Below are 14,233 nucleotides of genomic sequence, written 5' to 3'. Positions count from 1 at the left end.
AGGAAGCTCAGCGGTTGCTGGGGTAACGTGCTGCTTCCATAGAAACAAAACTGCACACTTTAGCGCGAGCTGTCCACTGAGGTATAAAAGAACGGAGCTGTCGGGCGGTGTTTGTGGGATTGCAGGGGAAAGAGCCACGAAAAACGCTATCCCCCCTCAAAGACATGAAACGGCTGTGCATATGTGAGATCTGCAGCTGTGGGTAAGGAGGACGTATTGATTTAGTCTAGGAAAACGGTATGATGAGATTACCAGTGTTTCCACAAGTTTGTGTGTGAATAAATTATTTTCGTGCGTTAATTTAGGATTGACTAACCAGTGAAGTGACACGCCAATGCCAAGTAGTGCATGGAGTTGACATTAAAATGGCAAATGCTGTATTTATATTATTGACTGACATTCATTATGAATCACTGTTGTAAAAACTCTATCCAATCCATTTGGCTTTCCTTTAGCTACAAAACTAGAAATGCTGAAATTCTTAGAACGACCCATATGGCATTGTAAATCGTCAGAAATTGACTGTGACAATAAATGACTATTCAGCGGTAAAATAAATAGACACTTTTGCCATTTTGCCAAGTTGTCCAATGCCTAGTCATGGAAAAACATTTCTTGCCCAGAAAAATATTGTTGCACTAATGACCGACTGAATAAAAAATATCCTAGATAGGTGCGAACATATCTACATTTGTCATTTCACCAATACAAGGAGACTTGTCTGGCTTTATTTAGATCTGAGGCCTGAGTAAAGACAACGCCCTTGGTTACATAGAAACTAGTGCATTTCTTATTGCCCTGAAACGATATCAGCCTATGATAAATCCACAGCAATCATTGTGAAAATGTAGCCCGTGATTTCTGACATTGGTATCCAATTGATTAAAGTTGTCGGTTTATTCAAGTTCAGTTTTTTTTCTTATACTCTTTATTTTACCCCCAACTAAGTATACTATGTTAACACAATACTCCAATGTACGGTATTATCATGTTTTGTTATTATCATGTGATTGTTGCACAATGTTTTCATAAGCCTTTCAAATAGGTCAGTGAATGCAATAATTTTTTTCTGATTCTGAGTCTGACAGTGTGAATTAATTATGCTACTATGCCTGTTAAGTCACCATAGATGCAATAGAAATGCATGGCTGATACATCATATTGAGTTAAATGTCTGTTAATCTAAGATTAAATACAAGTCTGGCATTCTTTTAAAGAATTCACACCTAGCTCAGTCAGTACACATTCATTGCATTGGATAACCAGGTAGATAATTGCTCACACCCAGCCTGCTGGTTTCCATTCTGCACTTAATTAAAGATTAAGATGATTAGTCTGTTATTTAATTCAGAGGATGCTCTGTGTAGGGTGGCATGCCACGTAACTAGCTAACTCACTGCCAGTCACCATAATTGCATTGTAAATTAATACTACACTCTATTGGTATAGTGTTCATTAGTCCACTGTTAATGCACGTCAGCACAGCTGTCAAGTTTAAGATAGAGCACTTTCAGTAAAATAAAGTTTTGAACTTTGCCCTCTGTCTAGACGCCATCGCTGCCCCCACCGACCCACAGCTCTGTATGGAAAGCCCAATATGACATGTGTCCTGACAGAGTACACAGAGAAGTACCCTGCCTATGGAGGATACAACCCGCCCCAGAGCCTGAAACCCAAGCCTGTTAACCACGGTGACCGGGGGAGAATGGATGGAACTACTACATTCAAGTAAACACCTTAGTCATGGATCACACCCTAATGAAACACCAATCCCTTTCAAGTACACTACTTTTGGCCAAGAATGCCACATAGGGCAGGGGACAAAAGTAGTGCAAAACCAAATGTAAGAGAATAGGGTGCTATTTGAGACTGTGTCAATCTTCTGCTATTCAACCACTCTCATTTAATGCAAAACCCTTTGAGGCACACACACACACACACACACACACACACACACACACACACACACACACACACACACACACCCCCCTCATGCAAGCCATGCGGTTTTGAGGGGATTTTGGAAAATGTACCTTTTTAAGTGGTCTCTAAAAGTCGAGCCGATTCCATATTCCACAGTCACCCTCTTATGTAGATATCACTAACTATATGAATTGGGAGTTATCCACAGAGGTCTCAATCCCAAATGAATGAAAAAGATTGGTTAATCTCTCGCTCTCCCTAGGACTGACTTTATTCCCTACGTGGTGACTCGACGGCCGGGGAAACAGCAGGCGGAGTACAAACCCAAACCTGGAGACATAGATCTGGGAACCACCTACAAACAGGACTACAGCCTTTATGAGGTCCAACCCTTCGCCCCTTCCAGACCCAGCGAGAGGGTATACGCAACAGGGCACAAAATGGATACAGTGCCTACGTACAAAGGTGAGCTATTCTGCGTTGTTTGATGACATATTACACATGACACATTTCTACACAGTGATCCTTATTTTAGTATTATATAAGAAATATTGGCATTTAAAGTTAATACGTTGCAATTTCTATGGGATATTTTATATATAAAAATTACATCATAACAATAACAAATGCGCTCTATGAAGAAACTATGGTTATTACCAAAACTAACACATACAAATCTTTTCATGTTTCAACTCTTTTAATGTTTCAAGAGGATTTCCGACAGTGGGAGATGTGCAAGCGGGAGCTGAAGAAACCCGACCTGACCTACCACCCGCCAGACGCCAAGTTCGACGGCCACACCACCTTCCAGGACGACTTCCTCCCCCGAGGCCTTGCCCCCAGACAGAGCTTCAAACCCTCCAGTATCCCCAAAATATCCGATACCCCCTTCGATGGGGTGACCAGTAACCAGCAGTGCTATGTGTCCCACCCTCTGGAGGCACGCTGGGTGAAGGTTCCAGAGCCCTATAAACCCAGTAGCCAGCCCCTTCAAGACCTCACCACCAACCGAAGAGACTATCAGGGCCTGCCAGGACAGCTGCCCCAGAGCTATAAGCCTAACCCTGGAAAGGTAACGCTGTGTTTAATGACATCTCACTAGTCACAGACTATGTAATCGAGCATCTCATCAAATTACACATGATTTTAGTTCTGGGTTAACCCAGATTAATATCTCACTAACTCCTCTTCACTTACCTTTTCTGGCCAGTGACAGCGTCAACTGATATTTGATCATTAGTAGACAGTGGCTGATGAAATATCTCTGGGTGGTAGCCTAGCGGTTAACCTGTTGGGGATAGGGGGCAGTATTTGCACGGCCGGATAAAAAACGTACCCGATTTAATCTGGTTACTACTCCTGCCCAGTAACTAGAATATGCATATAATTGTTTGATTTGGATATAAAACACCCTAAAGTTTCTAAAACTGTTTGAATGGTGTCTGAGTATAACAGGACTCATTTGGCAGGCCAAAACCTGAGAAGATTCCAAACAGGAAGCGCCCTCTCTGACCATTTCTTGGCCTTCTTGATCATCTCTATCCAAAACAGGGGATCTCTGGCATAACGTGACATTTTCTAACGCTCCCATAGGCTCTCAGAAGGTGCCAGAACGTTGAATGATGACTTTGCAGGCCATGGCTGAAAAACAGTAGCGCATTTGGTAAGTGGTCGATCTGAAAACAATGAGACTGGTGCGCGCGTGCACGAGACGACTCCATGTTTCCATTTTCAGTCTTTGAACAAAAACAGGGTTTCCCGGTCGGAATATTATCGCTTTTTTATGAGAAAAATCGCATAAAAATTGATTTTAAACAGCGTTTGACATGCTTCGAAGTACGGTAATGGAATATTTTGCATTTTTTTGTCACAAAACGCGCCGGGCGCGTCACCCTTCTTTACCCTTCGAATAGTGTCTTGAACGCACGAACAAAACGCCGCTATTTGGATATAACTATGGGTTATTTGGAACCAAACCAACATTTGTTATTGAAATAGAAGTCCTGGGAGTGCATTCTGACGAAGAACAGCAAAGGTAATCAATTTTTCTTATAGTAAATCTGAGTTTGGTGAGTACCAAACTTGGTGGGTGTCAAAATAGCTAGCTGTGATGGCCGGGCTATCTACTCAGAATATTGCAAAATGTGCTTTCACCGAAAAGCTATTTTAGAATCGGACATAGCGATTGAATAAAGGAGTTCTGTATCTATAATTCTTAAAATAATTGTCATGTTTTTTGTGAACGTTTATCGTGAGTAATTTAGTAAATTCACCGGAAGTGTTCGGTGGGAATGCTAGTCACATGCTAGTCACATGCTAATGTAAAAAGCTGGTTTTTGATATAAATATGAACTTGATTGAACAAAACATGCATGTATTGTATAACATAATGTCCTAGGAGTGTCATCTGATGAAGATCATCAAAGGTTAGTGCTGCATTTAGCTGTGGTTTTGGTTTTTGTGACATTATATGCTAGCTTGAAAAATGGGTGTCTGATTATTTCTGGCTGGGTACTCTGCTGACATAATCTAATGTTTTGCTTTCGTTGTAAAGCCTTTTTGAAATCGGACAGTGTGGTTAGATTAACGAGAGTCTTGTCTTTAAAATGGTGTAAAATAGTCATATGTTTGAGAAATTGAAGTAATAGCATTTCTAAGGTATTTGAATATCGCGCCACGGGATTCCACTGGCTGTTGAGTAGGTTAAGCCCAGAGAGGTTAAGAGGTTGGGCCAGTAACTGAGCTGACTAGGGGAAATCTGTTGATGTGCCCTTGAGCAAGGCACTTACAAGAGCAATTAGAGTTAAGTTGCTCTGGATAAGAGCATCTGCTAAATGACTAAAATGTAAAAAAATCTCTCTATTGAAGTGCAGATTCAAGATAGACGTGTAGTTTTGTTTGAATGTCCCATGTGTTTTTATTTTCAATGTGATTATCTGGTGAGTTGATGTATGTTACTCAGGTGAAACCAAAGTCAAATGTCCATCTGAGGTTGAACAATAAACCTCTATTCCACTCTACTCTGTTCCTAGGTGACGTCTGACGTTCCCTTTCAGAGCAGCACAGAGTTTAAGGAGCGTTTCCAGCAGTGGCCCGTGTCCCTGCCTCAGCTGCACAAGAGCCTGCAGTACGTCAGCCCCACAGAGCACATGGATATGAGCACCACGTCTGGTGCAGACTACGTCCAACACAACATCCAGCCCTTCATCTCTGCCAAGCCCTTCAATCGGCCCACCAAGTCATCAGCTCCATTCCAGGTAGGGATGAGAAGATACAGGCATTCGGAAAGTATTCAGACCTCTTGACTTTTTCCACATTTTGTTACGTTACAGCCTTATTCTAAAGTGGATTAAATATTTTTTCCCCTCAATCTCCACACAATACCCCATAACAACAAATCAAAAACAGGTTTTTAGAAATTTTGGCAAATGTCAGGTTTGATGGGGAAAGTCGCTGCAAAGCTATTTTCAGGTCTCTCCATAGGTTCGATCAGGTTCAAATCCAGGCTCTGGCTGGGCCACTCAAGGACATTCAGAGACATGTTCCGAAGCCACTCCTGCGTTGTCTTGACTATGTTCTTAGGGTCGTTGTTCTGTTGGAAGGTGAACCTTCATCCCAGTCTGAGAACCTGCTCGAGAGCGCTCAGGACTTCATCAAGGATCTCTGTACTTTGCTCCGTTCATCTTGCCCTCGATCCTGACTAGTCTTCCAGGGCCTGCCACTGAAAAACATCCCTACAGCATGATGTTGCCACCACCATGCTTCACCATAGGGATAGTGCCAGGTTTCCACCAGATGTGACGCTTGGCATTCAGGCCAAAGCATTCAATCTTGGTTTCATCAGACCAGAGAATCTTGTTTCTCATGGTCTGAGAGTCCTTTAGGTGCCTTTTGGCAAACTCCAAGTGGGCTGCCTTTTACTGAGGAGTGGCGTCCGTCTGGCAAATCTACCATAAAGGCCTGATTGGTGAAATGTCATTCTGTCAGAGTGATCTGAGGATGCACCTGAGCTCAATTTCAAGTCTTCTAGCCTGTTTGGGATAGGGGGCAGTATTTTCACGGCTGGATGAAAAAAAACGTACCCGATTTAAACTGATTACTACTCTTGCCCAGAAACGAGAATATGCATATTATTAGTAGATTTGGATAGAAAACACTCTGAAGTTTCTAAAACTGTTTGAATGGTGTCTGTGAGTATAACAGAACTCATATAGCAGGCAAAAACCTGAGAAAATTCCAAGCAGGAAGTGGCCTGTCTGAGAATTTGTAGTTCTTCTTTTGATTCTCTATCAAAACTACAGTATCTGTGAGGTTACGTTGCACTTTCTAAGGCTTCCATTGGCAGTCTAAAGCCTTCAGAAAGCAGATTGAGCCGTCTCCTGTCTCTGGGCAGAGTATAGTAGCTCAGTTTCTCAGTGGTCTGCCTGGGGACAAAGAGATTGGATATGCGCGTTCCTGCGTGCACGCTGTTTTTTCTTTTCCTCTTTGAATGAATACACTATTGTCCGGTTGGAATATTATCGCTATTTTACAAGAAAAATACCATAAAAATTGATTTTAAACAGCATTTGACATGCTTCTAAGTACGGTAATGGAACATTTAGCCTTTTTTGTCTCGAAATGCGCTCGCGCGTTACCCTTTGGATAGTGACCTGAACGCACGAACAAAACGGAGGTATTTGGATTATTTGGAACAAAAACAACATTTCTTGTGGAAGTAGCAGTCCTGGGAGTGCATTCTGACGACGATCAGCAAAGGTAATACAATTTTTCTAATACTAATTCTGAGTTTAGTGAGCCCCGAACTTGGCGGGTCAAAATAGCTAGCCGTGATGGCTGAGCTATGTACTCAGAATAGGGCAAAATGTGCTTTCGCCGAAAAGCTATTTTAAAATCTGACATAGCGATTGCATAATGGAGTTCTGTATCTATAATTCTTAAAATAATTGTTATGTATTTTGTCAACGTTTATGAGTAATTTAGTAAATTCACCGGAAGTTTTGGGTGGGAATGCATGTTCTAAACATCACATGCCAATGTAAAAAGCTGTTTTTGGATATAAATATGAACTTGATTGAACAAAACATGCATGTATTGTATAACATAATGTCCTAGGAGTGTCATCTGATGAAGATCATCAAAGGTTAGTGCTTCATTTAGCTGTGTTTTGGGTTTTTGTGACATATATGCTTGCTTGGAAAATGGCTGTGTGATTGTTTTTGGCTATGTACTCTCCTAACATAATCTAATGTTTTGCTTTCGCTGTAAAGCCTTTTTGAAATCGGACAATGTGGTTAGATTAACGAGAGTCTTGTCTTTAAAATGGTGTAAAATTGTCCTATGTTTGAAAAATTTAAATTATAGCATTTTTGAGGTTTTGTATTTTGCGCCATGTTCTTCCATTGGATATTGGCGAGGCGTTCCGCTAGCGTCTGTCCTCAACAGGCTAGCAAATGGTCTGAATATTTACAGTGCATTCGGAAAGTATTCAGACCCTTTGACTTTTTCCACATTTTGTTATATTACAGCCTTATTCTAAAATGGATTCAATAAAAACAAATCCTCATGAATCTACACATGATACCTCATAATGACAAAGTGAAAACAGATATTTAGACATTTTTGCTAATTTATAAAAACAAGTAAAAATACATTTTTTTACATAAGTATTCAGACCTTTTGCTATGAGATTCAAAATTGAGCTCAGGTGCATCCTGTTTCCATTGATCATCCTTGAGATGTTCCTACAACTTGATTGGAGTCCACCTGTGGTAAATTCAATTGATTGGACATGATTTGGAAAGGCACACACCTGTCTATATAAGGTCCCACAGTTGACAGTGCATGTCAGAGCAAAAACCAAGCCATGAGGTCGAAGGAATTGTCGGTAGAACTGCGAGACAGGATTGTGTCGAGGCACAGATCTGGGGAAGGGTACCAAAAAATGTCTGCAGCATTGAAGGTTCCCAAGAACACAGTGGTCTCCATCATTCTTAAATGGAAGAAGTTTGGATCCACTAAGACTCTTCCTAGATCTGGCCGCCCAGCCAAACTGAGCAATCGGGTCAGAAGGGGCTTTGTCAGGGAGGTGTTATGTTTTTGATTTTATTTTGCTACTACCTGTATAGATGGTCATTCTGACAGAGCTCCAGAGTTCCTCTGTGGAGATGGGAGAACCTTCCAGAAGGACAACCATCTCTGCAGAACTCTACCAATCAGGCCTTTATGGTAGAGTGGACAGATTTTCTGCTGATGAAACCAAGATTTAACTCTTTGGCCTGAATGCCAAGCATCAAGTCTGGAGGAAACCTGGCACCATCCCAAGCATGGTGGTTGCAGCATCATGCTGTGGGGATGTTTTTCAGCGGCAGGGACTGGGAGACTAGACAGGATCAAGGGAAAGATGAACGGAGCAAAGTACAGAGAGATCCTTGATGAAAACCTGTTCCAGAGCACTCAGGACCTCCGACTGGGGCGACGGTTCACCTTCCAACAGAACAATGACCCTAAGCACACAGCCAAGACAATGAAGGAGTGGCTTCGGGACAAGTCTCTGAATGTCTTTGCAGCGACACTCCCCATCCAACCTGACAGAGCTTGAGAGGATCTGCAGAGAAGAATGGGAGAAACTCCCCAGTTTATTTTATTTATTTATTTAACCATTATTTAACTAGGCAAGTCAGTTAAGAACAAATTCTTATTTACAGTGACGGCCTACCGGGGAACAGTGTGTTAACTGCCTTGTTCAGGGGCAGAACGACAGATTTTTACCTTGTCAGCTCAGGGATTCGATCCAGCAACCTTACTGGGCTAACACTAACCACTAGGCTACTGTCATGACGTTGCCCCCTTTGGGTACAGCGAGCACTATTCCCCTTCCCTCTGCACCATCCTCATCTCTCTGTCTCTCCTACACCCAGGCTGCTGTGACCTCAGGTCGTAAATTCCTGGAGGAGAATCCTGCCTCATGGCCAGACAGTATAGAGAGTGAGTTTCATAAGAGAAAACAAAGGAATTTCTTCCACAGCACGTGAGGATGGAACAATATTCATGTTCTGGAGAATGTATAAAAGGTCGTTGAAGTATCCAGCAACGAACTGGTCCGTTTGGTACAATTCTGTGAAACTCAAGAGACAATACAGCCACATTACCATAACCCTGTTTATACAAGAGTCTCAAGTATGAGGCTTACATCTAATTGTTGTACAAAATAAATGAGTAAAGATGAAACTATTTGTGAAATGATGTGATGCTATGTAATGATGTTAATGTGAGAGAATTGTATTTCTGTTTAAAGTTTCACTAAGTCATTGGCACGCCCCCAGGGGCACAGACAGGACCTGGCGTCATGGGACCGGCCCTTTCTGCTCCTCCGAATAAAACCTCCACCGTGGGAATTTATCTTGAGAACAGCTTACGTCGATAACTACGAGAGGGCTAAGGTTTGAGTAGAGACCATGCATTTCTCTTGATTAATTCTTAACCATACCACGTGGTTAAACTCTTAGACTATCGATACCGTCAGAATAAGAACAAATCTTTCATACCATTTACTTGTCTGCAGCTAGGAATTATGTACCCGTGAATGCGAGGACCGACAACCACCGAAACAACTGTTCTATAACAACATGGCTGAATGTTACTCTGAACTATCCATTCTAACACCGGCAGAGAGAGAGAGAGAGAGCACACAAACTCTCCAACAGAAACAAACTTTCCAACAGATATCAAGACGACACACTGAGTGTAAATATATATATTGATTGCAATTATTCCCGAATGAGTGAGCGTTCATGTGCAAAGGTGGGTTTGTTGTTATAATACAATTGTTATAATTATCAACTCTGTAGTGTCTTATCTCAGCCGACCCCCACTTCCCTTTTTGTCCACCAAGCCGCGATGCCGGTTTAGCCCACTAGGGCACATCCGCTATCATTTCCTTGTAACTATCTACTGTTTGTTTATGCCTTTCTGTGATTACTTAGTTAGTAAATCAATTATTTAAGACAATTGATGTATGGATGACTCATAGTGAAGACTGGGTTCGTGCAGATAACCAACAATTTACGACATTTGGAATGAGACTAACGTGAGGTAAATAATAATTCATTAATTCGAAGACTAATTGATCAGATATTAAAATATCTGAAAGTTATATTAGGAAAATTATAACTTTGTAATCTGAATATTTTCCTTGGTGCCCCGACTTCCTAGTTAATTACAATTACATGATTAATCAGTTTAATCGCGTAATAATAATTAGAGTTATTTGATAAGTAAGTGTTCCGTTTTAATGATGCCAAAGACACGACACTACCTGCCACCCCAAATACATGTGTGCCGAGCTTGTAGCGTCATACACAAGAAGACTGTAAATTCAACAAAGTACTGAGTAAAGTGTGTGAATACTTTTTTTAACTTGTTTTTCCTTTGCCATTATGGGGTATTGTGTGTAGATTGATGAGGAAAAACATGTATTTAATCCATTTTAGAATAAGGCTGTAACGTATATTGTTTTTTTAAAGTGACGCGGTCTGAATACTTTCTGAATGCACTGCACCTGTTAATATATTGCTGGGCTGATATATCGTTTAACGGTTATGTTGTTGTACTTATATGTATTGCCATACTGATATCGTGTCTTACTGATGTCAATGTTCTGATGTAATATTCTAGTTATATTGTTCACTAAAGTGTATGCTGTTAAATTCTTGGGAGATTATTTCAACTGCACATGAATATGATTGAATATACATGTTTTATTACATTCAAAACGGTGCGTTCTCATTTTGTCCTGTAACCGGGTCAGTTGGGATTTTTTTGGGTACGTTTATCGTAGCATCAAAATGAACGTTCCCACCCCACTACCTCCAGGTCTGCACCACTATGAGGGATGACTACCAGCCTTGGGAGGTCAAGAGACAGGCCATGATCAAGAAGCCTGAGGAGATGCCGAGAGCCACCGGACAGATGGACCACCTCACCACCTTCAAGGCAATTCAAGACTCTTGTTTCCATTGGCATGCCAGGGCAATTCTCAAATCACACCCTGCCTATAGAAAAATACTTTTGGGAGGAGCACAGGATCAGCTACATTGTAGCACCTATGGAGCTGTTTTAGGGGCTAAGTGCCCTGCGGAAGGACACAACAATAGGAGATACTATAGTACCTACCATCTGAAATCACCAGCCAGTTCTCAGTACCGCCTCCATGGAGTGCACTAGTTTTGGCCAGATATGGGTGGGTTTAGGGTGTTCTTTGAGACACTGCTCAAGTATCTACACATATACACTCTTAGAAAAAATTGTTTCAAGCGTGTTCTTCGGCAGTCCCTGTAGTAGTACCCTTTTTTTTGGTTCCCGGGAGAACCCTTTTGGGTTCCATTTAGAATCCTCTGTGGAAAGGGTTCTATCTGGAACCAAAAAGGGTTCTTCAAAGGGTTATCCTATGGGCGTAGCCAAATAACCCTTTTAGGTTCTAAATAGCACCTTTTTTTCTAAGAGTGTAGCAGAGCCCCTGTCTCTCTGGCTTTAGGCCACATTCTTATAAGCCATTATTTCAATTCTATTCTATTCTATTTGATTGTATTCTATTATACAGGCCCATTTTACACCCCACGAACTGCAGCCCAATGTGAGCTTCAAGCCAGCTCACGCCCCCATGAGGGCTGATGCCCCAATGGAGGGCGGCACCATGTACAGCACAGAGTTCACCCCCAAGAGGTAACACACACACACACACACACAGTTACCCAGCAGAGATGCGCACACACACGCTGAGCATTTCGCTGCACTGTTTATACCTGCTGTAAACTGTGTACATGACGAATAACATTTGATTTTGATTTGACACACACACAAAGTTAACCCACAAGCATTTAGTCTGGAGTCCCCTGGAATCAGCCGTTACATCCCAGGAGGGACATCAAACAAAAATGAAGCTGTTTTACTACCTGAATGAAATGAATGACTGATGTAAAACTGAATCACTTTTATAACCTCAAGCTTAATAATTGCTAGTGTTAGTGTGAATTTGTGGATGATTATGATGTGCTGAACTTGCAGCAAGATTATTTTCCACGAGCGAACAATAAAGGTATTGTATTGATCATTTTCTGGTATTTTATCGTATGATCGTATGATTTTGTGTTGTAGGATCAGCGTTTGTCCAGCTAGCTACGACTCCCCGCCGGGCTTCGTGTTTGAGGACAGCGACGACAGGGGACATAGGTTCTACAGGAAGTTGCCATCTAAGGACATGAACAAGATGGCCGCCGGCATGGCGGTGGCTGTGGTGTCATAACGTATGACCATGATATTTGGTGACCAATGCTTTTAATCTTAAAAAGAGCGTGTGAAGGCAAAACTACTTTTGTTAGGTCTGTTATGTTTTTCATTTTATTTTCCTACTACCTGTATAGTAATTGATAGTAAATATCAATGATGTGATAATGAAATGGAACCAACAATTATGAACAAGTCACAAACAGGCCATTATAATATAAACTTCCCTGTATTGTGGTTGATGGTTTCGATTGAATAGTTGGATAATCTTTCTTTTACAAATTTGCGAATCATTAGTAATTAAAACAAGCACTTCATTTCTTAATCAATTAATTATCCTTGTGTATCTATGTGCCAAATTCTGCATAAAGTCACCACACTCACACAATTATTGAAATTCACAAACATAATGCAGAACTTTCAGGGGAAATTTTCATAGTCCAAAATAATTGTTCAAAGTGCAAAAGACATACCGAAAACTTCATTATAATCTTGCAGTGTGATTTAATTTGAAGGGGGCGATTTTTAAACTAGAGTTTAGAAAAAAGCTATAGAAAAATAGTGGCTCCTTTATAATGCACATTGTAGGAAAACGTTTCATATAAAATCACACTGACAGATTGAGTCTTATGGTAATTTTTGCTCAATGCTTTTAAACTAGGAACATGTCTCCCTCTGTGTGTTATAATGAGTATTACCAAACAAAATGTCAGGTGATCAAACTGTCTTTATTATCTTAGTATGTTGTCTTTCTAGAGCACTTAAAAGTTTTGTTCCATAAACATCTTCATGATGTTCCTTCAATCCAGTTAGGATTCTACAAACGGTATCCATGTCAACACCCAATGTTATGGTAACGTTATCGATATGTTGTCGTAAATATCAGTAGCATTGATTATTGTCAGTATGCATTTGTTTGAGTGAGTGGCACTTGATAATGTATCTGCAAAACACATGACATGTCTCTACAAATCATTGGTGATTGCAGGTAAATGCATGAGAATAAAACCAGAAGGGAAAGGTATTAAACATACCTGTGATCCAACAGCAAGTGCTTATTAATGTACTGTACGGTTTATATCCAGTCTTTTAAACAGGCGTTAAGACATCTACATAAGGTAAGAAAATAAAGTCCCACAAAAAATCTACATACTCTCAATGTACAATATTGCACTTAAAAACACAGTATTTACAAGACATTTTACAATGCAGCACATTGGTTGGATAACCAAAACAATAGTAAAAAGGAACAGACCCCATTTTTCAAACAGAGAAATATGACAGTCATGTTTTCTCTCGGGGGCCCATTCTAAATGGCACTGTATTCCCTACATAGTGCACTACTTTTGATCAGTACTGCAGTATGTAGGGCAGTGGTGGTGGGCAGGGCCCGGAACATCATAGAAATGTGTACAATGCAAATGGACCACAAGCAAGCAGAAAAATAGATTGAATTGGAAAATAACAATAAGTTCATACCTTGATTACATTGAGACACGATCACATATGTCTCTCTTGTTATTAATGGGAATAGATTTTGGCCCGGCGTCCACCTGTTTCCGACCCCTGATGTAGGGAATATGATTGGGTGCCATTGGGAACACAACCCATACCTCTCTCGGTCACTGCAGGGCCTATTTATTCCAAACAGTGATAATTTCTGTGGACAATAATTATCTCACATAATACATACTACTGTATGCACTGTACTCTGATGAATATGTTTAAAATGTATGTACACATTGAATGTTAACTGTTATGGCAAATATGCAATATCCAATAAATAATTTTGAAACCGCTTTACCTCCTACTGTCTGACTAGTAGGTTCTAATGCAAATTATTTGGTTCAGATTGTTGTTTTCTCATGTCAATGACGTTCCACTACAATCTGACATCCCTTTGCCTTCACACATGTGAATGGTCTTATAGGATTCTGCATCACACATCCAGACCAGTTCCTACTGTATACTGTATGTACATGTACAGTCAGTGGTGTAAAGTACTTAAGTAAAAATACTTTGAACT

General features: G+C 40.7%; 1 protein-coding gene across 3 annotated transcripts; it reads left to right on the top strand.

Moving 5' to 3' along the window:
• Positions 1 to 59: 59 nt before the first annotated feature.
• Positions 60 to 14,006, top strand: LOC106562561 (stabilizer of axonemal microtubules 2). 3 transcript variants are annotated; one of them, XR_006757564.1, is made up of 8 exons: positions 60 to 202; positions 1,549 to 1,728; positions 2,186 to 2,388; positions 2,634 to 2,995; positions 4,956 to 5,180; positions 8,844 to 8,910; positions 9,221 to 9,365; positions 9,488 to 9,875. XR_006757564.1 is itself a non-coding variant. In XM_014127501.2 (8 exons), exons 1-8 carry the CDS (start codon positions 165 to 167, stop codon positions 12,224 to 12,226), a joined length of 1,398 nt encoding a protein of 465 aa, XP_013982976.2. In that variant the 5' UTR covers positions 60 to 164; the 3' UTR covers positions 12,227 to 14,006. The 3 variants fall into 3 exon arrangements, 2 of the variants coding, with proteins under 2 accessions (XP_013982976.2, XP_045545399.1); XM_014127501.2 differs by lacking the exons at positions 8,844 to 8,910; positions 9,221 to 9,365; positions 9,488 to 9,875 and adding exons at positions 10,798 to 10,917; positions 11,525 to 11,646; positions 12,079 to 14,006; XM_045689443.1 differs by lacking the exons at positions 9,221 to 9,365; positions 9,488 to 9,875 and having other exon boundaries at positions 8,844 to 9,084.
• Positions 14,007 to 14,233: the final 227 nt, after the last annotated feature.

This window comes from Salmo salar, chromosome ssa11 (genome assembly GCF_905237065.1).
Source record: "Salmo salar chromosome ssa11, Ssal_v3.1, whole genome shotgun sequence".
NCBI lineage: Eukaryota > Metazoa > Chordata > Actinopteri > Salmoniformes > Salmonidae > Salmo > Salmo salar.
The sequence above is the reverse complement of the archived record's forward strand: the minus strand, read 5'-3'. Positions and strand labels throughout refer to the sequence as shown.

Bases quoted from the DNA above. Each gene is read 5' to 3' on its own strand.
- LOC106562561 (XM_014127501.2), top strand. From the start codon at position 165: ATGAAACGGCTGTGCATATGTGAGATCTGCAGCTGTGG. The intron at 1,729-2,185 runs GTAAACACCTTA...CGCTCTCCCTAG, and splicing joins GATGGAACTACTACATTCAA to GACTGACTTTATTCCCTACG. The intron at 2,996-4,955 runs GTAACGCTGTGT...CTCTGTTCCTAG, and splicing joins ATAAGCCTAACCCTGGAAAG to GTGACGTCTGACGTTCCCTT.